At 39.2% G+C, this 23,641-nt stretch overlaps 1 protein-coding gene across 6 annotated transcripts in view; it reads left to right on the top strand.

The window, feature by feature from the left end:
- RBMS3 (RNA binding motif single stranded interacting protein 3) overlaps positions 1-23,641 on the top strand; it is a 742,307-nt gene that overhangs the window by 578,880 nt on the left and 139,786 nt on the right. For all 6 annotated transcript variants that reach the window (XM_061362639.1, XM_061362642.1, XM_061362644.1 and 3 more), the window contains 2 exons: positions 6,479-6,636; positions 17,253-17,332. In XM_061362639.1, coding sequence (XP_061218623.1) covers positions 6,479-6,636; positions 17,253-17,332 — 238 coding nt within the window. The remainder of the gene's footprint in view (positions 1-6,478; positions 6,637-17,252; positions 17,333-23,641) is intronic.

The raw sequence follows: 23,641 nt of genomic DNA, 5'->3' as shown, positions 1-23,641 counted from the left end.
CTGTTTGAAAATCAAGCATCTTTTGCATATGTGCAAAAATATGACACATTAATATGAAAAAGCAGCAGGAATAAATGGAGAAACAGCAGAAAACTGGGGAAAAAGTATCTTAATTTGGATTTTTGGGGTGCAAATTCAATCAAATGCATATCAAATCAATTTTCAAATTAATGTCTATTTCAGATATCCTGGAAAGCTCTCTTGATCTGCAGTACTAAAAAGTAAATATTAAATAATAAAACAACAAGAAGAGATATTGAATGTGAGTCTGCTGAGAGAAAGTATTACATGCTTCCTCTAAATTTCATTTAAGCTCAGTGGCTTGTATCAAATCCAGTTTAGAAATAATCTAATAAACTGAAGATGAGACTGATGCTACTCTACAGCTACAGTTTCCAAAATACTGAGCGAACACTGGGAAATTTATGAAATGGCATATAAATGTTTCCATATATATGATCTGGTTTCATGTAACTGGTTCCACATAAATGGCTTTTTCCATAAAAAGTCTGAGTATTTTTATGTTGAGGGGAAACAGAAGGTCAACCAAGATCTTTAGGGGAGATAAATTACATACGCAGCGTGAAGACCTGGGCAGTGACCATTAGGCAGAGATGGACTACTTTGGGGAAAGTACTAATTGAGGGTGATTTGAATGTGGATCAAAAATGTTCATAAAGGCAGGACCATGCTTTTAAAGGTGAGCTGTAATACTGACCTGTGTCAACGTTGGTAAGATCAAGTCTCAATTTATTAAGGACAAGCATATGATCTATTAATATAAATATTGATTAAATCTTTAAAAAGAGAAATTCAGAAACTCATATTGATCTACATACAAAGTTCTATTCCCAGAGTAAGTTTAGAAGACGGAAAAAGGAATTGTTTGAACTAATAATCAGCACTTAGCTTCCCAGAGCAGGCATCTCTAAGGAGAAATAATTTAGGTTGAATAAAAAGAATTGGTACATAGGGCTCCCACATAAACCAAACACACTCGGTTTCCAGCCCACTGAGATTACAGGAGGTTTGAGTTCCTTCTGGGGAAAAATATCATAGTGAAAAACTGCCCGCACCTCCCAGCACATGTCTTTAAAGAATGCACTACTAAATGTACTACGTAAAGAGGCTCAGCCTCTTCTCACACCAGCAGGAATTGTTCTTTCCACTTTTCATGTGTTGCTTCCAAAGATTATCTCAGAATGGGAGGGAAAATCCCATCTGAGCATTGTCCTTTCTTTCAAAAGTGCCTGAGAGGGTCCAGCATAGCAAACAGCAGACTGTGAGTTGCAGCACACCCTCAGCTGGGTTTTATCCATTTCAGATGCTATTGGTGCAGTGCATTTCAAATCCTCTGCATTATAAAACTTCTTTTGCCTCTTGGCACAGGCCTTGGGAGCTGAGTGACTGGCCCAGTTCTTGCTAAAAGACAGGGACATTTCTGGCTGTTTCCCCGGAACAACTGCTCCTGACTGCTGAACTCCAGAACCCTGCAGCAGGATGCCTGCTGCTGAATGCTGGAAACACTCTAATTAAAAACTTGGGTCTGACCTACTGTTAGTTGGCAATATTCAAAAGTTTAAGCCTTCCTACCTGTGATTTTAACCAGTTTTGGACAAATTCCACCCCCCCACCCCCCGCCAGAATGGCCTAACTACAATGTATTCGTGCAGCTAATGCCTCTGGAACCCACAGGCCAGAACAGCTAAGGTATTTGGGCTACAACAATGGTGAAACAGGCTGGGGTTGCTGCAAAGGGAGTTGCAAAGATCCCTCCACTGGCCTGGCATGTCTGTTGTTTGCCCTTTCTTTGGCACTCCATGTACCCACTCAGCCTGGCATGCACCAGGATGCCAGAATGAGCTCAGTGTGAGGCTATGTCAGGATTTCAGAGCATTGGGCCTGACTGTCTGAGTTCACCTCCGTTTCTCTGGGGCTGTAGTGCACTTGGGAAATGTGACCCTTCTTGGGCAGTCAAATGGGAGATCATGGGTAAAATGCATCTCAGTAAGGACAGCCAGGAGCAGGCTTTTGACAGTGCCTTGAGACTGCACTTGCAAGTTTGCATGCTTTGAGCCAGGTGGCACACACGGCAGGCTCCACAACTGCCTTCCTGTTCCCTTCAAGAAGCAGCAACTTGGCCTGCCCATGTACCCATCAATTAGCTGATTTGGCACACAGCGCCTGGGAAAAGCAGAGGAGCCATGTCACTGTACTTCGGCAAGCCCTCCACCACTCGGGGTAGGCCCCTTCTCCACTTTGCCCCCTGGGTGGCAGCCAGATGCAGTGGCTGGCCCTCATCCCCCTGGGGGGCCCTCCTCACATTGGGGGATTAAACCTGGGAGGCTGCTGTGCTTTGGAAAGCTGTGTCAAGAGGTGTGTCATTCCCCTGTGATGCCAGGAGGGCCTAGTGTCCCTTCTGTGGTTTGGAGAGGGAAAGCAGGACAGGGATCGCAAAGGCCAGGCAGTGTTGCGGGCTCTGCTTGGCTGTTGAGTCTGCTTGAGTGGGGTCTAAGGTAGCAACTTCAGGGCATGTGTGATACAGTGCTGTTAGAGGTGATTCTGGAGAGTGTGTGGTTTTCTGCCTCTCCTCCCCTTCTGGTCATACCCAGAATATCGGGGCATAAAAGGAAAATGCAGTTCTGAAGTGGCCATATCACATGAGTGACTTTCAGCTCTCTCACTGATGACTGGTCTGTCCCATTTGGGACCAAACACAATAATAAATAGGATTTTAGCACCCCAAGGTGGGAAGTAGCATTTTTTAATGCTTAGTGAAAAGCCAAAAAAAGTATTACATGAGATAAGAGGGAACCTGGTCTACACTGTGTGGATCCACACACCATCAGTCCTGCAACCTTGGAATGTTATCCTTCAGTGATGGCAGGATCCTGACCATCACCTAGTTAGGATTATGAAAGGCTAGCAGTTCATGGAGTGCTTGGACTTACGGTTCTGGCTGGGCTCATCTTGACAACAAACAGGCACATTCTGAACAGGAGGACACCTGCCTTTCATATTGGAAAGCTCAGCAGTTACACTGGGCTGGGGAAGCAAGTGTCTCATGCAGGAGCTTGGGGAATCTGCAGTGAGAATACTCGGGCAAAATAATGAGCATATGTCAGCACCTCTGTGCTGCAGAGGGGACTCTGTGTAAGTGAAAAGGGTCACAGGGAGCCCTCGTGCCAGAGGCTGGGAGGGGCAGCTGAACCTGAGAAACCGGGGTTTATGAGGGTAGGTGGCTGTGGGGTCTGGCTGCACGGTGATAGGACAGCCAGGCTCCTCACAGCTCCTGCACAGCCTGCTCAGCTCCAGGCTTCATCACTGGGAAGGATTTCATCTTCTTTCAGTTTGTGTTTGAGATATGGCTTCTGTGGGGTGATATTACTCTGTAAAGGAAAGAGGTATTTCTCTAAATGTTATATTTGTATAGTACGGAAAAATATTGTGGTTTTTCCTTTCTTAGCAAACACTGTTGTTCTGTGGAGGTAGCATGAGTGGCCTCATTTGTCTCTTTCTGCTTGCAGCTCTTGTTTATCATGTTGATAAAAGACAGGCTGGGTAAATCCTTGTGAGAGAATTACTATGGCCTGCTAGTCTTCCATTCATCCTCAGAGCATAGCTAAACTTTTCACAGATGTTTAAAATAATGGCATTTAATCTCTAACACAGTTAAAAGGCTCATGTGTTCCTGCTCCAGAAGTGAGACACATTGATGGCAGTTCTTATTTATTTTATTTGCTTGCCCCAGCTTGAAAACTGAGTAGTCAAAATAAAAGTTCTTATTGTAATATTCTGTGGGACTGAATTGCTTCAGTAAAAGCGATGGCTCTTGTGCAGCTACTGGTGTATAACTCTGCTTTCTTCATATTAGTCTTTCCTTTGGTTATGGCCATGTCATCTGCATATTCTTTCTAAATATTGACAAGGAATGTCCATCACTGAGCACTGATTGGTTGATGAATCAAAGCCCCTAGCCAACCAATGAGTAGAGGTTTGCATAACAATGTAATTATTTGGAATTACAAACCTTTCCACTTGCTTCTGTAATGCCTCTGCTTTAACTGCCTCTGTTGTTCACATTTTCAAAGTACTTGGAAATCATGAAGATGCTTCCTAAATCTTGTATCTTTCCTTTTTTCTGTGGCATATATGGGGGGATGTGTGAAGGGAAGTAACAAGCAATGACACTTAAATATTTTGCACACAGAGAAGGCAAACAATATGGAAAAAAAGGAGAAAGAAAATGTTTGAGATTTTTGCTTGTTATTTTTTCCCAAAGCTGAAAGTGTGATCTGAAGATCATATTCCTCTCTTTTCTTGCCTACCTTCCCTCCAGGACTGTTTGCATGGTTTTCCTCGTGTTGTCAGTACTGTACCAGTTCTGACCCCTCACTAATATCTTTGGGTTATTAGAGAGGAACTAGCTTTCAGAGCTGTATGAATGTAAATTGATGTGAGCGAAAGGAAGATAACTGCAGGGAAAGATGACTGGAAAAGGAAAGAATGTTTTTCTAGTTCTGAAGCTGAAGTTTGTAACTTCAGCTCAATTTGCAGTAAGTTCACTCTTCAGGTGTGTGTGTGGTTTTTGTATTCTCTGTCCCTTACTACAAAGCATGGTAATAACTGGATATATTTCTATAGAGAGCAGCTTGAAAACATGCATACTTTGTTCTTTTATTTCTGTTTTGTGAAATAGTGGAGAATTTGACCTACATAGTAATGTGGTGTTTTGTGGGGTAAATGGGTTTGGAGACACAAACCTAGAATGCAATGAGCATTAAGCAGCATGTCCAAAAGCAAGTGTTTGCAGTTGTTAGGTCAGAATCCAAATAATGCAGTAAAACAGCATTATGCGCCTTCTCATTTCTGACCCTTTGAGTGCCCATGCAGCTTTTCTTCTCATCCAAAGGGGCTAAAGTTTCCCTTGAGCCTGGGGTAAGGAAAGCTGAAAACTCTGACTTCTGATTCCAGTATTTAACCACGCTAGATTTTGCTTAGTCATTCTTGTCCTTGCAAAGACAGGACACATGAGTCACAACTTGAAATGATTTCTCTTTCCATTTTCAAGGCCTTGAATGTGCAATGCAGTGATGGAGCGGACATCTTGGTTCTGCCCCATCTTCATACGTAGAAACAGAATGTGTGATTCTCTGTGTTTGACAAGACATATCTGCACTGATTTTAATGGACTGTAATTTGCTTTAGTTAAACTAGGGCAGATGGCTGCAGGACTTTGCGTAATATCGTCAATGTAAGATTGCGGTGCTTCTGTAAGATTATTAGTCTGGCTTTAGGACACCTCCTAACAAAAACAAAACAACAAAAAAAGGCACTACTGTTGTCAACTCTGTGTTGAACAAGTAAAAATTAATTCTGCCCATTAAAATGTGTAACAAAAAAGAATCCAAGAATCTATCTCAGAGGGCTTTGACAGGTAAGGTATTGTCTGGCTTACTGCACAGCATAAAAACTGCATCTTGTGTTTTTGGTTATCAAGCATTAGCTAAAATTGTGTAGTCATGTCTAGTCCCAATCAGGCTTGTACTGACAGGTGATCTGATACTATGTAAAGCTTATATCACTGAAAATGGAAACAGAGCCATGAAAATTTGCAAGGGCTTAACTAAACTGATTTAATGTAATCAAGACCTGGTTGTCTTTAGACAATGTTTTTATTTACTGCTTTAATACATTTATTCGACATATAGCATCTATGCCTCTTTTGTGTTTCAGTAGCAGTTGCTTGGCAAGCAAGAATAGGAGTTGGAATTATTGCCAAAAATGAAAGTTTAGCCTAAAAATCCAAATTAGAATGAGAAAGATGTCTTCAAATTTGCTTTCTTAATTATTTAGACTAAAGGCTATATTTTGTAAGATATTTTAACTCAGTCTGAGAATAAACATGTGACATGTCTTAGCAGGTCCTTAGATTGAACTGCAGAGCTCCCCCCCAGTCCAGTTAGGTCTTGTTCCACACTATCAACCAAGACATTTCTGATGGGGAAAAAAAAAAACAAAACAAAAATACTATGGAAAGTGTTGTGGGTTTTCAGTAACTTGCTCATGATGAATAGCTTGAATGGGAAGTCTGCAGGCTGGAAAGCACATCTGCTTAAAACGCGTTTTCTTTCTTTCTTTATGTTACCAGTGAGCACGTTTGTGGAAATCATGTTTTTTTCACAATCTGTTTGCTAAATCAGGGCACAAACATGAGAATACTTGTGTGTGAGTAATTTTCTATAATGAGTGGCATCACTGAATTCAGTAAGAATCACACACAGAATTAAGCACGTGCATGAAAGTTTGCAGAAATTTGGCAAATACGTTGTTGTCATGAACAGATAGTCCAGCTTTGCTTCTAATACAACTATAAATTCTTGCCTTGGTCTTGTTTTGAGTAGCCCTCATTGTATGAGCCATCAGCTATTCTATTGTGCTCAGTCTAACGGAGGATATTTCTCTCATTTTGTCATAGCAACAAGAGCAAGATCCCACAAATCTGTACATCTCAAATTTACCTGTTTCCATGGATGAGCAGGAACTGGAGAATATGCTGAAACCCTTTGGACATGTCATTTCCACCAGAATATTAAGAGATGCCAATGGAGTCAGCAGAGGAGTCGGCTTTGCCAGGTGAAACCTTTACACTTTTTTCGTTCATTCACATTTTTCAGCTTTGGTCCTACTCAAATGCTATTTTGTAACTCAGAAGTCTCACAGCTATTGAGAATGCAGAGCATCATCTTTATCAGATCATGTATCTGTTCTTTCCACCAAACTGAAGAATACCAATGCAGAAGGATATCATTTCATTGTTCTAAATATAGTTCATTACATGTATGTGTATGTAAATAAAAATCTCTTGGAACAGTGATCTATCCATGCATTATTAAGCTTGGATAATAATAAAATGTTCTACAGCCAGGAGCACACACTTGGTGAAGAAACTGTCTGTTTAAATGTTTAGCACAGATTTTGTAAAAGGAAAAAGTAAATTTGTCAGTTGGAAGAGCAAAGGGGAGAAACTATAACTGAAGAAGCATGACTTCCTTGAAAGCTGCAGGGATCTCAAGGCTGTGAGAAGAGTTTAAGAAGAAATATTTGCATATAATAATCCCTGTTGGAGTAGTTAGATATTTTTGACAGAATGAACAGCATATTATCACCGTGTACTTCGTTGTCAGCACAGATAGACAAGTTTCCATGTTTACTCTCAGGGAATAATTATATAGATTCTCTTCAGCTTGAAATATTCTTAAATCAAATAGTTTTCTTTTGAAAAGCCAAGGAATAGAGAGCTATATATATATAAAGGTATTAAAAAACAAGTAAATAGCTAAATTTGCAATTGTGCTGAATTTTGAAGCAGAAAACTAAATCAGTTTTCTGCTTCAAAATAAAAGGAAAAGTAACAAATCATTGTTTTTGCAGAATATTCATAACATTGTGCTTTGTAGAGAACACAAAATGGCTTAGTCATCTTGGTAATGTCTTTGAAATGCACCATGTCTTGCCGTGTCATGGCACTTCTGTTAAGTGTCATAACACCACTGAGTGAAATGGGGTACAGTATGATAAAAAAGTGGCTTGCAAGATAAGTGACATTATAGTGTTATCTTTGTCCTTGATGTGAAAGATCATCATGCGTGAAGAATGTTAAGATAATGTTGTCTGAATTCAAATGAGAAAAGGCAAAACATTTATGCTGAAGGATGACACCCTGTTCCTTACGCATTCTTGCAGATAACAGCATGCTTTTTTTCTAGCTCACTAAGTAGAGATTAGTGTAACTCAGGGATAAACTTGAGTTTTAAAAACCTGACTTTGTGTGTGGAAATGTAATTATGTAACAAATTTCAAGAAACCTTTAGTGATCTAATATGAAGGTTGTGTAATTCCCCATGCAACCGGTAGAGGGGTAAAGCCTTTGCTCCATCAGAATATACAGCAGGTCTCCCATTGACTTGAACAAAGCCAGGAATTCAGAACCGTGGTTGAATGCTGACTCTTGTCTTTGCAGAATTATCAGTACAAGATTTAATTACTTGGCCACCTGACCTTTTTGTAATACAGTGCTATTTGGTATCTTTTCTCCTCCACATAATCCAAATAGATTAATCTGTTTAGTTTTGCTTGTGGCCAGGAAGCTTTTGTTCTAGTCTGTCTACAGTTTGAGCACATGCTGAGCAGGTATAAATGCAATACAGGTAGGAGATGGTAGCTGTATTTCAGTCCAGATAAAATTTTAGGAGTTCAGATCAGCAACCCATGTGGTGATCCTGGCAATTATCTGCTGCCTTCTGACCTGGGGACTTATATCGCAGTATATCTTGCCTGCTTGTGGATTGTGCCATGCTGCTTAGCACAGCTCTTAACTGAACTACAGAAGCACAGGAGAAAAAGTTAACTTTGCACACACTAAAATGATGCAGCATCCAGCAATTTTGAGATTTGGTGTTTCAGAGTTATTAATTGCTATGATTTTGATTCTATCCAATTATGTGACTGGTCAATTTCAAAATAAGTATATTCAGAAAGCAAATGGAAGTAAAGACTACCGGTAGACAGCTATTGTCAGATTTTTCTGCTAAATGGAAATGATTAGTAGTTTCATTGTACTGCAGGTGGCTACTTAATCATTTATAAGCAAGGTAACTTCAAATGTTCTTGACTGAAAATTATCTGAGCAGTGTCTGGCCACATGAGAGTTCAGCCTCCTTTAACGTATGTACAAAACTAACTCCCTTTTTTAAGCTGTGATAGTATCTCTTTTGCATCCCTCAAAAGCAACTGGACATATTTTCCCAAAACTTTCTAGAGCATTTCACTGTGGCTTGAACCCAACTGTGCCTAGGTATGCTCCAGGGGAGAATCTGGGGAGGACAGTTATGAGCAAGGGGCCAGAGGAAGGAGGCTTTAGACTCTGACTGTGGCTCCACATAAATTCTTCCAGTTGAAAGGGAATTGGCAGAACCTCTGGACACCTGCCTCTGCCTCACCCCAGCCCATGCTTTGTACTTCAAAGCCATGCTAACTGGGCCCAGGCTGTCTGTGGGACCTGGCATTCTGCAGGGCTCATGCTGCTGTTGTCATTTTGCAGAGTGGGTTTCTGCTGATGCAGGCAGGCAGAAAGTGGGACTAAATACAGTCTATCATATAGCAGAGAGAGAAATTGGAGGAGGAGGCAGAAGAAATACTAGAAATAATGAACTGGAAAAGGAGGTGGTGTGGACAAAAATCTTTGAGTTCAGTCTGTCTTAAGATATCAAAAGAGGGAATGACATAGTGGTTCCCTACACACAGGGATTTCATCACAAGACTTAAAACTGTATGTGTTTCTCCTAAATCCCCATTGCTGGAAGTCATCTAATGAGTTCAGCACCTGATCTTTCATTTAAAACATGTAAGTGGATTCCTCAGAGCTTAGAACAAAAAACATGGTCCTTCATCCTCAAAAAAAAAAAAAGTAAAGGAAAAAAAAGCCAGGGGAACTGGATTTGGAAAATTTTTTTTCAAGATCCCATTTTAAAGCTGATCTCTTATGAGTTGATTTTTGCAAACAGGACATTAGCGATATTGCTGGTGGTGGTTTAGGTAAAAAGTGTATCAGAGGTAGTAAGAAAGAAAGTCTTTAAGGGAGGCTGGAATTATTGGACACGAAAAGGTGCTGAGTGCATGGAGCAAAATATTTAACTTTATCCTGAAGATATGTTGTCTCTTTTAAAGAGGCAACTGCATTTGCTGTAAGACCTGGCTTTCCGCAGGCCCATAAAGGATGGTTCCAGATGTTAAGGTGGGAAAAGATAAGGAAGTAACACAATCACATTGGAGCCAAACCAGCAGTGCCATCTTGCTAAAAGAAAGGGGGAATATTTAGAGGAAGGGAATATTTCTGAGGATCAGTGATGATGCTACTTTGGAGGCAGAGAAGCATTAGCAGCAATGGGGGATAAAGAACTTCAGGCAGTTTAAGGCTGTATTTGTGGAGGGGAAATGCTTTGTTCTTCTTTATTCAAGGGTTTAATTGAAGGCATTTGAAAAAGTGCTATAAATTTAGCTTGAACAAATCCATCATCTGGGATGGTAGTGCAGGCTTAGATATTATGAGGATCATTCCTACTTTCAGTCAGAATAATGATCTGTCACATCCTACATCTTATCCAGGAAATTGCTTTGTAATTGATATCTCACATGAAACTAGAAATCCCGAATATGCCCCAAAGACTTTGTGTGTTATCTCTGAAATATTCCACTGCCTGTGGTGGTAAATTTCCATTGAAAGCCCCACCTTGGAAGGGGCACACAGTAGCAGTGCAAGGTGCTGGGGAGGTCTGTAAAAGAATGTATCTCCAAGACCCTCACCTCTCCATCTCGCATATCAACCTGGACCAAGTTTTGGTAGACTTGGAACATCCCCTAAGGAAATGTCAAGCATGGAGCTGCACTTTCAGGGAGAAGCAAACTCCCAAGAGGGACAAGAGGGGCAGGATTCAGGGACAAATACCAATAGGATTCTGTAACATGAAAATGGATATGAATCCCTTCAAGGGGAAGAAGGAGGAATAAGAAAGTTGGGTGCCATCAGATAATTTAGCTGAACAATTCTCATAATCCAAGCCTGAGGTACTGTGAGTTTAACTGAACTCCTTGGGGCATGGAATAGGGAACAAGGAGGCATTGGGATATACCTTAGGGAGGGACTTACTGATACCACTGAATCAATGAAACAAAAATTGTGCTTTATAGCCCCACAGTAAAATACCATTCAGTATTATTTAAGTAACCTACCATAGAGATACTAATATTGATAATACCATACATATGTGTACCATACTCAGATGAGTAGTGGAGCAAGCAATTTTTAGGTCCTTCTAAATGATAAAGCGGAAAGAAAGAGTTAGAAGGCACTAACTTTTTTTGTTTTCTGTCTTGTAACTTAAAACGACCTTGCAAGATTCACCCCCAAGCGACATTTTACAATGAAGTCATAAGCCTCTGAAACAAGAAATTTATGATGGAAATGCCTACAGTCAGACAGTCAAGTATTGCACTGCTGGCAGACACCAGTATAATACTTAACCTGAGACTGTTGAAGACAGTAGCATAAATCAGGCTGGGTCTAGGTGGAAATGACCGTGTATTCATATAATTCTTTTCCAGTAACATGAGAAAATTTATCCAACACAAACTGTCAAAAAAGAGTGTTATCATGCTGTTCCCAGCAAACAACCAAAGTCAGAAGATTCTCAATTAGCTGTCTGTATCATCTCAAAGCAAAATGAAGTATAAAGCACATGCTTCTGTTCCTTTGTGACAGAGCTGGGGGGGGTTGGGGGCTGTAGTGAGGCTTTTACCCACTTCATTGTTGGGACTTTGGGCTTCATCCTTGTCTTTTCTGTACTTTTTTCTTTTGGAAGAACTTCCAATGAGATGCTTTTTTCTGCCTACCTATGTTTTTTTGTTAAATTTACCTCCTGCTTGTCTGCATTTTACATGTCTTAGAATTATTCTTTGGAAACAGAACTCAACTTAGCTACTGAAGTGGAGCAACAGAAAATGGGAAACAAGATTTTGAACCCCCACAGGATCATTTTTCTATTTATAGAAGTTTTGCATGGATTTCAATAGAAATGGACGTGCTCCAGTTTCCACTGAAACAAAACAGGAGAGCCAAGGCTTTAATTTGTATGTTCTTTTTCTCAAAGGAAGCTGTGCATCTTTCAGGGGATTCAGGGTAACGTAGGTGTCATTTAATTATATTGGATTTCTTCTGTAACAAGGAGGTTTCTCTATGGAAAGCAATGTAGCTCTACGCAGAGGTACTCCCTCAGACAGCTCAAAATGGTCACCTTGGCATAATGGGCCATGCTGCATGGACCATATCCTTGGAGAAGCGGAGCCTATCCTGTCCTCACCAGAGAGGTTTCTGCAGATTTTGTATATTCATCTGAGATAATAAACAACCTCCTGTTGTTCATGGAAACAGGGCTGAACGTGAAGAATATGCACACAAGACATGTTGGGAAAAGACATTATTTATGAGCAATGAGGAGAACTTGTCAAAATTAATATCTCTTCCTAGGCTGTAAGTGACAAAAGGAACAGTTTTTCCAGCTAGAATGTATTCAAACCAAAAATCACAAACATCTGGAAGCGATCTCTTACCATCTGAAAAGTTGGGGACATAGCATAGCTAAGTCAGTTACAGGAGAGAAGAAAATCGCAAGTTGCAGCCATATCAGGCTCTTAGAATGCCTGGAATTAAATTAGCAGAAAAAATTAAATAAATAAGTGAATATGTTGACATAGAAGGATGAAGAATTGAACATAAGGAGGTGCTAAGAAACCTCATACTAATCAAACCTGTCTTGTAGCTTTGGAGTATTTAAGACTGGAGATAATTTTCTCTGACCTCTTTTGTATCTCGTGAAGTTGAAGTGCTCCCACTTACCTACAATTGAGATAATGCTTGTCTTTTACTAAAATATGACTTTCAGAAGTGATTTAAGCACATCAACCAGGAAAATAAAAAAAAAGCCACCTCTTTTCTGTCTAATGAGTGCCAGTGGCTCATCTTCCTTGTAGTTAAAGGTTTCTGACTAATTCCTTTTTCAAATTTATCTGGTTCTTGTCACAACTTTCTCAGCAGGATTAAAGAACTGCTTAGTACCTAGTTTATTCTCCACACAAAGATACTTATGCACTGCTGTTAGACTGCCCCCAGTCATCTTTTTGATATGCTAAAGAAATTGAGTTTTTCAAGTGTGTATTCTAACTGTAGCCTCAGTTCTTTGGAGTCCTCCACTGTATAATATTGCTACTACCTACCTACTTCCATCTTTGCAAAATGCATTAAAAAGTTGTCCCAGGTTCAACAGAAGTCATTTTTCTCCTTCTTAGTAGCTGGTGCAGTGCTGTGGTTTTTACTTTCAGCCTGGGAACATTGCTGATAACACCAATGTTTTTAGTTGTTGCTCCGTAATGTTTAGTCTGACCAAGGACTTTGTGAGTCTCATGCTCTGCCAGGGAGGAGAGGAAGCCAGGAGGAAGCAGAGACAGGACACCTGACCTAAACTAGCCAAAGGGCTATTCCATACCACAGCACGTCATGCCCACTATATAAACTGGGGGCAGTTACCCAGAAGGGTTAGATCACTGAGGGGGTCAGGCTGGGTGTTGGTCAGCAGGTGGTGAGCGGTTGTATTTTTTTCCCTTGTTATTTCCTTTATCATTATTGTTATTGGTGGTAGCAGCAGTGATTTGTGTTACACCTTAGTTACTGGACTGCTCTTATCTCAACCTGTGGGAATTACATTGTTTTGATTCTCCTCCCCTTCCCTCCGGGAGAGGGGGGAGGGGGAGTTAGTGAATGAACGTGGTACTGAATTACCAGCTGGGCTTAAACCATGACAAAAGTAAAGAAACCTTGCCCCCAAGCTTTATTATCCATGCCTTTATAAATATAAGAAAACAACAATCATAGAATCATAAAATAATTAGGGTTGGAAAGGACCTTAAGATCATCTAGTTCTAACCCCCCTGCCATGGGCATATTGCGGTCATAACAGAAATGTAGTAACAATTTAATCTTTAAATATTTACTCAGTATACAAAAAAATTATAGACTTGATTCTCATTTACATTATTATTATTATTAGGTAGTATGACTATAGGGTATATATAAACCAAACCCATGTTTTACCACTAACTGGTAATTACATGGTGCTGAATATTTCTTGTGTAATAACTATGTAGTCAGCATGTTAATCCTTGTATATAAATTTATGAAGTTATTTCTTGACACTGCATCGATCTTTATAACAAGCGTGTATAAGAGCTTTTGGTTTTAAAAAGAATTCATTTTCCTTTTAATTTTTCTATTTTTTTACCGTAAAGTTTCTCTTTTCTTGTATTACAACAGTATGTAATGACTACATTGGAGTCACTATGGTCTGTAAAGAGAGTAATATGCTTTTATTTTTAAGTAATAGCAAGACATGAACATCAAATTATTTGGTTGCGATACTTGCTTAAGCACCCTCCCCCTTTTTTTGTTTGTTTGACCTTTCACTAGTCATATTGAGATAACTCAAATTTGAAAGCTAATACTAGAAAACAGTCATAAAAACTGTCTTCCTTTTCAGATTTTTTAAAAAATCACTCCCTTTCCATTTGGATAGTATATGGACAATCTAGTTACACTATATTTGGGAACTTTACAATTCAGTTTCTGAAAGCTGGAATTATATAGACACAGGTGAAAATAAATTATAATCTTGGTTGGTTTAGATGATTATCTGTACATCTAAATATCATAAAAATCTGCTCTATGGCTTTGATAATTGTTTTTATTTTCTGCAGTGCATTTCCTGATTCAAAATAATACTCAGATGCATTATAGTTAAGCCCAAATTGCATTTAAACATGAATTATTACCTAAGATCCTAATAGGATGAGCACCAAAAACATTCTGTTGAAGGGATTTTGAAAATGATACTTCTGAATTATCTGATCAGCTATTTTTGTGAATTTTTTGTGACTTATCTGATCAGCTGGAATTTCTATTACCCTATAAAGCTAATGTCCTTCCTTTTCCAGCAAGAGTTGGATAAGTGTATCTTTCAATAGGAGTTTATGAAGCTTCTGAGGTCTTCGTCTTTTCTCTAGAATATTGTCATCTGCCACATTTTTTGATCTATCAATTATGAAAGAAAACCCAACACTAAGAAAAATAGATTAAAGAGTGCTCTTCCTCCAAGTTTACCCGTGCTCCAGTGACATTCTTTTGTAGAAAACCTGTCCCCTGCAAGCTAACTTTTAACATGTAACAATCCTTTTAATGGTAATTTTATTAAATACCAGTTTCAACCATCATTTTGAAACATTTCTATCTCAGACAAGAATTAAATTCATGACGAAAAGCGTATTTTGTCCATTTCCCCTGCGTTTCCAAACACACTCTAGAATAGGCACTATCACAGCTTCTTGAAGAACTGTGTGGAATTTATTGGTGTGGACCTAAGGAAAGTATATTTTTATTGGGCCTCTTCCCACATATGGCTAGTCTTTATGGCTAAAACAAGTGAGAAGAGAAAAAAGAATGTCTGAATTGATGTGTACAGACAGGTTCAGCTCATGGGTAGGCACCTGCCATGGACACTGCTACCTAGGTTGCTGCTATTGATCAGAATTTTAACTAAACTAAAAACCAGGGTCTTGTGATGGCAAGTACCAGGCAATTTTAGTAATATGTCTGGTTGTTGTATACCCCACATTCTTCCCAGTCAGTAAGCTAATCATCCTGAAGAACACAGTTTGAAGGGGTTATTTCTTAAAAACAGGTATTGTGGACAAGTGTAAATTCTGGTTCATACTGAGGTGGCCCTGGGATAGATGCCATCTACCCCACAGGCACAAGTAGCAGAAAACACATGGGGACTCAGTTAAGGGAGGGGTGGATGCAGTTGTTACTCAGCAGCACATCTGAAGGGAACTTGTATAGGCAGCTTTGTCTTTTGTGCTGCCTTTTCAAACTGAGTCGATAATGCCAGTGTCGGTTTCAAGTGAAGCGTGTGCCAGAGTATAGATAGCTAGCAATGGCATTTGAGAGCCATTAATTGTGAAACTTGAGAAGAAAATGTGCACATTCTTTTTCAGAGTGGTATTCGAATGATGGCCTTTTTATCCCAGAACACTGTGGGTTTCACTTTTATTCTCTTCCCACATAAAATGCATGAAGTGCACTGAGTCTCTTTCACTTGGCAGCTTATATATTGCATTCTTTGCAGGGACTGCTTTGGCTTGTTAAAATGTACCCCGTGTATTAAAATGAAATTGTCACTGCTGTGTGGTGCAACATAACATGGTTTGACATCAAGTGCCTGCAGCTACAGAAAACAGACTTTTATTGCGTTTATTCTTTCAGAGACAAGAGTCTGTAAAGGCTCAGTACAGACAGTCGCTTAGTTAAATCTGGATGAAGCCAAAGTGAACAATCTAAGTTTCTGTCTTTTTGTGCTTGTAGAAATGGCCCAGCCCACAGAATATGCAGTGATATGACCTGGAAGGGACAATTTTTAATGATTCAAATCAGGATTTGGTTTTTAATTTGTTGTTTTCTTGGTGGTAGCGGGGGTAATTCTTTTGAACTCTGGCAAACTTGACTCCTGGAGGACTCTATGTGAGCCACTCTTTCCCAAAGCCATGCAACAAGAAGGGTGGTAGATAAATTAATTTTAAAAATATCTAGACTGGTGAGAAGTAAGCAATATTTATGTCACTGGAGCTATTTTGCAGAGAGTACCTGTAAGCACTGGTGTATTGAAGGAACATTGAACATGGTTTTTAAATACAATTTTTCTAAGAAAAATGAAACCAGTGTGATTTTCCTTTTCTTTTCGCTTGCTTATTGGCTTTTCATTTCTTTCTTTCCTCTCTTTGAATTTTCTATAACACTCTGTAGCAAATTTTATCAATTGTTCTATGACCTAGTGTGCGGGCAGTTTACAAGACCTGAATGGTGAATTCCCAGATGTGGTATAAACATGGTTTGGGATTTGACTAGCAGCTTTGTATTCTTTGCAGTTCTGTCAAAAATATGTGTACCAGTTCACTGTTAATGCTTTAATTTCTGAAAGTTATCTTGAGGTCATAGGATATAAACAGTAAGGTGTTCCACCTACCAGTATTACATGTAAATTAGTCTTCACGCAAAATTTACCTTTATGTTGTAATAGGCATATATACATTGTCTTTGCTATACAGTCTGTCTTTCCAGGTTATTTTTTTAACACTGGAAACCTTAATAATTGTTTAATCGTATGGGTTCTTCTAAAAATTGTGGTGGTTTTTTTTTTCTTCATGCTATTTGAAGTTATTTTTGGTGCACAAGGCATCTAGGAACACATCCTTTGCCTTTCCAAGCAGCACGTGAGAGCATGAAAAATGTCCTTGTTCAGGGTGATCCCCCAGAGCCAAAAGGGGACTGTTCATTGACACTGCTGTGGCTCACACACAGCTGGGAGCACAGCTGCAGGCATTGAGGGTGGCAGGTCCTTCTCCCAAGGCACACCATACCGTAGTGAGCTCAACCAGTTTCTCCACAAGAACAGTTTTGAAGATGTCTCTCAGCATCTGTGCTTGTGCTTTTTTTCTCCTTTTGCTTTTTGTTGTTGCTGACTGAGCACTTTTATAGCAGCCTAGTAACATAAATTGCATCTACCCCCATCCCACGTTCTTCTCTTTTCCAGAATGGAGTCTACAGAAAAATGTGAAGTAGTAATTCAACATTTTAATGGGAAATATCTGAAAACCCCACCCGGTCTACCAGGTAAGTCCAGCCATCATTTTAATGTTTAAAATTCACTGAAGAGTTTAGAATACAGAAATGCTGGAATTTCTGTATCCTATGTGAGCATGGCTTGTATTACCAGCCCTGCTAAGAGGGTGAACCTGACTTTTAGAAGCCTATCCTTAATGACGTGTAGCAGCTTCCTCCTTCACCAAGTTTGTATTATTCAGACATTTATGCCTGACAGCAGTGAATTTAAGTACATGTAAGAATTGTGTTGTCCTGCTGCATTTTTTTATTTAAAATGCTTATGTTATATGTGATTTTTTTTTTCCCAATTAGAGCAAAGGGCACATAAGTAAATGCTGGTGCTTTTCAAACTAACTACATCAGCAACTGCATTATAAAATCGCCAGGATTTCAGGCTATAGTAACTTTGTGTTCTTTACAGTTACTAGTTGCAGTTACTAGTATTAACAGCAATAGCTGTTAATATTAACTGAGGATATTTCAGATATTGATTTTATGCTGTTTGTACTTGCCATAGCTTAATGAAATGCAGCCATTTTCTGATACTACCTGCAGAATGCATTCATTGGTGTGTCCATGCCACATTGAAAGGCAATTTCCAGCCAGTAGGTTGCTTTAGAAATCTTCAGCTGTCATCTCTGTGGCCATCAGCTGTGCAAAGTTTAGTGATCAGTTGCCTGATTCTTAGTGTTTGACGAGACCTCCCCAAGGCCACAGATCTACAAAGATTTCTCCCTCATATTTTCTGAAAAGCTATGTTAAGTGAGAAGGACTGAATTGCATCCTAAGTTATTACCTTTTTTTTTTTCTTTTTTGACTTCCAGTAAACTGTTCCCTCTTTTTAGTTACTTTCATTAAATTCCTCCTTATTCATTGCCTGGTTCTTTATGCAAAAGATGTACTAAATAATTAAAAGAGAGCCATCTGCACAGCTACTGTGTACAGTAATTGAATGCTGCAATGTACATATAAATTTTAGTCACATCACCTTCATGAAAGAATATAACACTTGTGGTACAAGCTGCAAGACTTCATTCAATGGATTTCTTCTGAAAAAGTAGTCACAATTTTTCTCAACACTAATGCAGTACAACACCGGCTTGCTGAAGTACAACAGACTTGGGCTGCATAGGACAATGGGCAAAGCAACATAGGCAGAGACCTTTAAACCTTTCTGTATGCATACACTGAATCCCAGTAGTAATCTGTTTAATATCATAGCAACACCCAATGGAAAGAGTGTGAATAGCAAGAAGTCAGTAAGTGCAGCTTTGCCATTAAAACCCTGCATGCTCCATGGTCACATTCCTGGTTGTCTCAGAAAGGACACATCATTTGAGCCAGAAATAAAGCAGAACTTTCTTACAGTGCCTGCTTGAGATAAAAAGGGTACATAGCAAAGAATGAAAATGAAAAGTTGAAAATCTTATATTTTTTATTATATTTTTAAATTAATCAGGAATATATTGGGTATTCAGCATCAGCAATGTAGGACATCAAAATAGGAGTCTTGATAAGATAGCCTGATTACTTACTTTTGTTCCCAGGGATACACTGAAATTGGATTTCAATGGCTATAATTTTTGCTGCTGTCTCAGTTAAAGGGCATGAATCAGCTTTTAGTTTCCTGAAGAAGGTGTCCATGTGGGAAAATTTTCTACCATGTTTCTCTCATGATTGTTGTGGTCAGATGGCGTTTAGTTGCAAGGATGAGCTGGAAAACAACTGTTTTGAGTTTTCATTTACCTAAGTACAATTCAGATGCAGATCAAGCATAGTGCTTGGGGCAAAGCCACTGAACCAGCAACTTCACTCACTCAACTATGCGTTAGATATCTGTAAGATCCCATTTTATCCTGTTTTTGGAGGGCAGATTTTGTAGCTCCCAACACAGATAATTAGAAATTATCATAGGGTATTTGATCCACATGAAAGAGAATATTTATGCCTTATTATTAGAGTAAGGCCTTTTTCAAATCCATGTTTAAAAGACTTTTTGAATTCCTTCCTCCTCTTCTTCAGAAGCCGAAGGGCAAATATGATCAGTTGAGCGGTTGTGTCAATTCAAGTGATACTGACCACTCATACTTACTTAATGCACTAATCCAGTGCAAAAACCACTGAGTCATAGTTTCTTCCTCTTGATGTAGATTCCTGATAGACCTTCTACTGAGTTTACTGATCTGTGCTATGAACTTGTATTTAAGCCTCTGTCCTTGGGTTCAGCAGTAGCAGTCATTTTTCTCTTTCTTAGTAGCTGGTGCAGTGCTGTGTTTTTTGACTTTCAGCCTGGGAACAACACTGGTAGCACCGATATTTTTAGTTACTGCTCAAACGTTTAGTCTGACCAATGACTTTGTGAGTCTCATACTCTGCCAGAGACGGGGGGGAAGCCAGGAGGAAGCAGAGACAGGACACCTGACCCAAACTACCCAAAGAGGTATTCCATGCCACAGCAAATCATGCCCAGGAAGTAACTGAGAGTTACCTGGAAGGGCTGGTTCACTGCTTGGTCGGGCTTGGTATCGATGGGTAGTATTGTATTCTCTTCCTTTGTTATTTCCCTTATCATTATTATTATTGGTGGCAGCCGTAGTGATTTGTGTTATACCTTAGTTACTGGACTGCTCTTATCTCAACCCGTGGGTGTTACATCCTTTCGATTCTCCTCCCTGACCCTCTGGGAGTGGGGGCAGGGGGAAGAAAGGGGGAGAGTGAGAGAGAGGGCTGCATGGCTGATTTACAGCCTGGGCTTAAATCACGACAGCCTCTCAGCAAATATAGAAGTGTCTTGCTTTATCCCCTTCCTGGCAGTTGCTTATCTTCCTGCATGAAGAAGGAAGGAAAATCAGGTCTCCTAGTTTACTTGGAAAGTCACAATCAGAGTCTGAAAATTATCCTACCAGCATCCCAGTAATTGGCATAGAAAGAAAATCATCTCTAGTTATTGCCGTGACCTCTTTATGGATTTCAGTTAAAAAATGAGGAACCAGAGAACATTAGTAGAAGTATGCAGCACTAGCTGTTATTAACCTCTACTGCTCAAAGGCATGATCTTACTGTGAGAGAAAAATTAATCCTTTTAGGGTTAAATTAAATTGATTTAGGATTTTCAGCTGTACTTCTTTTAGGCATAGCATTGAACTGGGAGGGCTTTACATGTTTGTCCAAATCTCCTCTCACCCAAACTCTGATGTTTTGGTTCAGGCTTGCCAGCTAATAAGAGGCTGTATGAAGCCCATCAAGAAAAAAATCAGCCTGACTGTAGGCTGTTTTGTACAACCTACCCTTGTTCCTGAGGCAGTGAGACTATGGACCAGACACACTGGTTTGGCAGCTATCTTCCATCCATGCTGACTTCCCCAGTTCCCTGAGATGTGATCCTGGTGACGTAGGGTATGTGTGTGGGAGCACCATGTCTGTAGGGTAAAGTGTTCATGTTGTGGGGCTGGTTTTGCCTGGTTATCAAGTCATGATGGAGGAAGGACTGAAGTAGGTAGCTTTAATGTGATGTTGAACAGCCCATCAGAAAGACTGGGCACCATCAGTGTCTTTCATTATGAATCAGCAGTGGACCATGACTTAGTTCCTCCCAAATCCTCCCAAATAGTTATCTCAAACATTCATTTTGAATACAGAGCACTTTTCCAGCTAGTGTCTCCTTGGCAAATGAAATGTAAGTTTAACTGGATGTGGGGTTTGGTGTGGGTTTTTTTGGTTTTGGTGTTGGCTTTTTTTTCTTGGTGTTTTTGCTTGTTTCTTTGGTTTGGGGGGGGAGTAGGTTGGAATTTGGGTTTATGGTTTATTTGGTTTGAGTTTGTTGTGGTTTTGGATTTTTTTGTTTGCTTCTTTGGTTGGTTTTTGTGGATTTTCGTTTTTTTTTTTGGAGGGGGGGAGGTTTTGATGCTTGGTGGTTTTCTTTTTTAATTTTGTTTTGTTTTGCTACTTTGGATGGGGTTTTTTAAAATAAAATAGGAATTCCAGGAAAATCACTGCTGTGTACCTGGATGTTTGAGCCTATCCAGGAGTCACACATCTAAGGTGACCCAGGCCAACAATAAGTCAGGAAAGAGTAAAGCAGTGTTGTATCTGCAAGGAAAGAAAGAGCACAGAGAGTACTCTGGAGATTCTGCATTCTGTGTGTTCTCAAGGCAAAAATATGTCATTACTTGTTTGACTTTCTAACTTCAACTGCTGTCTGTTGTCTCTTAAAAACTGTGGAGCCGAACACTGGCAGCTCCAGACCACCAGTGACAATGTAAAGGTTATTTTCTGCCACTTAAAACATTTTGCTGTTCAAATGTAAATTGAGCAATACTGTGTCTATGTTAGTGAATCATTCTCCTTAAGGGTGCTTCTCTATCCAACTACTTGGCTTCGTTCCATTCCAAGGGGAATTGCTCCACTGTCCTCCTTGCTCGACTAAAGAATTTCATCATGTTGAGTGTTAGACATACCGTACAAAATAATTGGTTGTCACATAAATAATTAGTTAATATCGGCATTTCTTCCATACTGAGGAAGTATATTTTTCCAGAAATCTGGAAACTCTCAGTGCTTGGCAGATTCCATGTAAATTTCATATTCTGATTAGCTTTGATTGATTATTTTTTTGCAGGTTTTTGTGTTTGTTTTTGTTTTCCCTTTATTAACACTACTTTTCTGACCTAAATAGACCAGGGCCTACTGTGTACATTTTCTTCCTATAGAGAGTGCAGCCCCACACAAAACTAATTGTACAGGCCTTGCATTGCCACTCTGAAAGAGAAGTCAGCAAATGAGTTCATCAGACTGTAGCACTGTACGTCTCCATCAAGACGTGACGGGCACTGCTAATGATGAAGGTAGCTCGCTGTCAGTCTTTCGGTGCTGCATCTCTGTGGGTGAATAGGAGACTTTAAAGGAAATCCTGCTAATCTATCACATTTTGCAGTCACTGGATTAATGTAAAATTTCCTAGCAATTCTGTCAGTAACAAATTGATTTCTCTTTGGATGGGCAAGCTTAGGGTACATCTTTGCATAGAATTTTTGTTCATCTCCCAGTATCCTTTGGATGCCTTTAAAAAACTTCATTTTCTCTTTTTGAATAAATGCAAAGACTTAATGAGTTCTTACATTTCTCTTTGGAATTTCACAGGAACATGCCTCAGTTGCGGCAATTATCCTCTGCTGATACGTCCATTATGCTCTCTCACAGCATTTTCTAGTCATTATAGTACTTCTTAAATTTTGTTGGCTTTGTAAATACTTTTGGTTTTCATAGGACATTGGGCCAATTCCTATCTCAGGGAAAATAAGTGAGACACAATGTTACAATGCATGGTCAAGAATCTTACTCTTTCATAGCAGGTCTGCGTGGCTTTTATTGCTGATTTTAATGACAAGTTACGAATATCTGATAAAAAGAAAGAAGAGGGAAGTACTAATCTTGTGAAGATTAAGAACTCCACAAGCAATGAGTGTCTGGAATTTTGGGATTGAATTTAACTTGAGCAGAAACTCTTAAACAGGAAAAAAAAATCATCTTCAGTGGTACAGATGTATTGGCAAATACCTCGTATCTTGTTTTAATCATTATTGCCATGCATTATTCTCTTTAGAAGGTCCTGAGCACTGCATTTTTACACACTCATTTCAGGAGAATGTATGTGTATTTTCTGCCTTTCTCCTTAGTTTAAATATTTCTCTTAGGTCATCTCTTAGACTCTTCAACCACTGAGAGTATATTTAAATATTTAATCTTTGCTTAAGGAAACAGACTTAGCATATGGAATAACATATCTAGAGCAATATGTTTTCTAAGAGATTGTGGCTGAAATGGTAATGAGAAAACAGTACTCCAGTTGTGAATTAACTCTGCAATGGAAAATGTAACAACATGTTCCACTGGTTTTCTCTTATGAATGAACAAATGATACCTTGTTTGTTATCAGTGATGGTGTAAGATGTTCTTCTGAATGAATAAACCTACAATGTTTTGTTTGATAACTTTTTAGCCTCTTTATCTTAGTTTTGGTGCTTCATCTTTTAATTTAATTTTCTCTTCATTTATATGCATAAAACCCTGAAAACTCTACCAAAACTATATTTTGGGGGAGTTTACATCACTTTATCAGGGTAATACATTGCTATAAATATCAATGTCTTTCTATCTTGCTTTCTGTATTTGTGTATATGTAATTGACATTTTAAACAAGACAAAACAACAGCCAAAGGTGGAAACTATGTACAGGTTTGTAGTTAGCTTAAAACATTTGCTGAGTGCTGCAGAGAGCATAAACAGAATAAAGGGCATTCTGGTAGGTTTCGTACTGTT

The sequence above is a fragment of the Neopsephotus bourkii genome, unplaced genomic scaffold (assembly GCF_033783945.1).
Source record: "Neopsephotus bourkii isolate Nb327-2 ecotype Australia unplaced genomic scaffold, CSIRO-AGI_Nbou_v1 NB_1132, whole genome shotgun sequence".
Taxonomy (NCBI): Eukaryota; Metazoa; Chordata; class Aves; order Psittaciformes; family Psittacidae; genus Neopsephotus; species Neopsephotus bourkii.
This window is presented reverse-complemented; position numbering and strand designations above follow the sequence as displayed.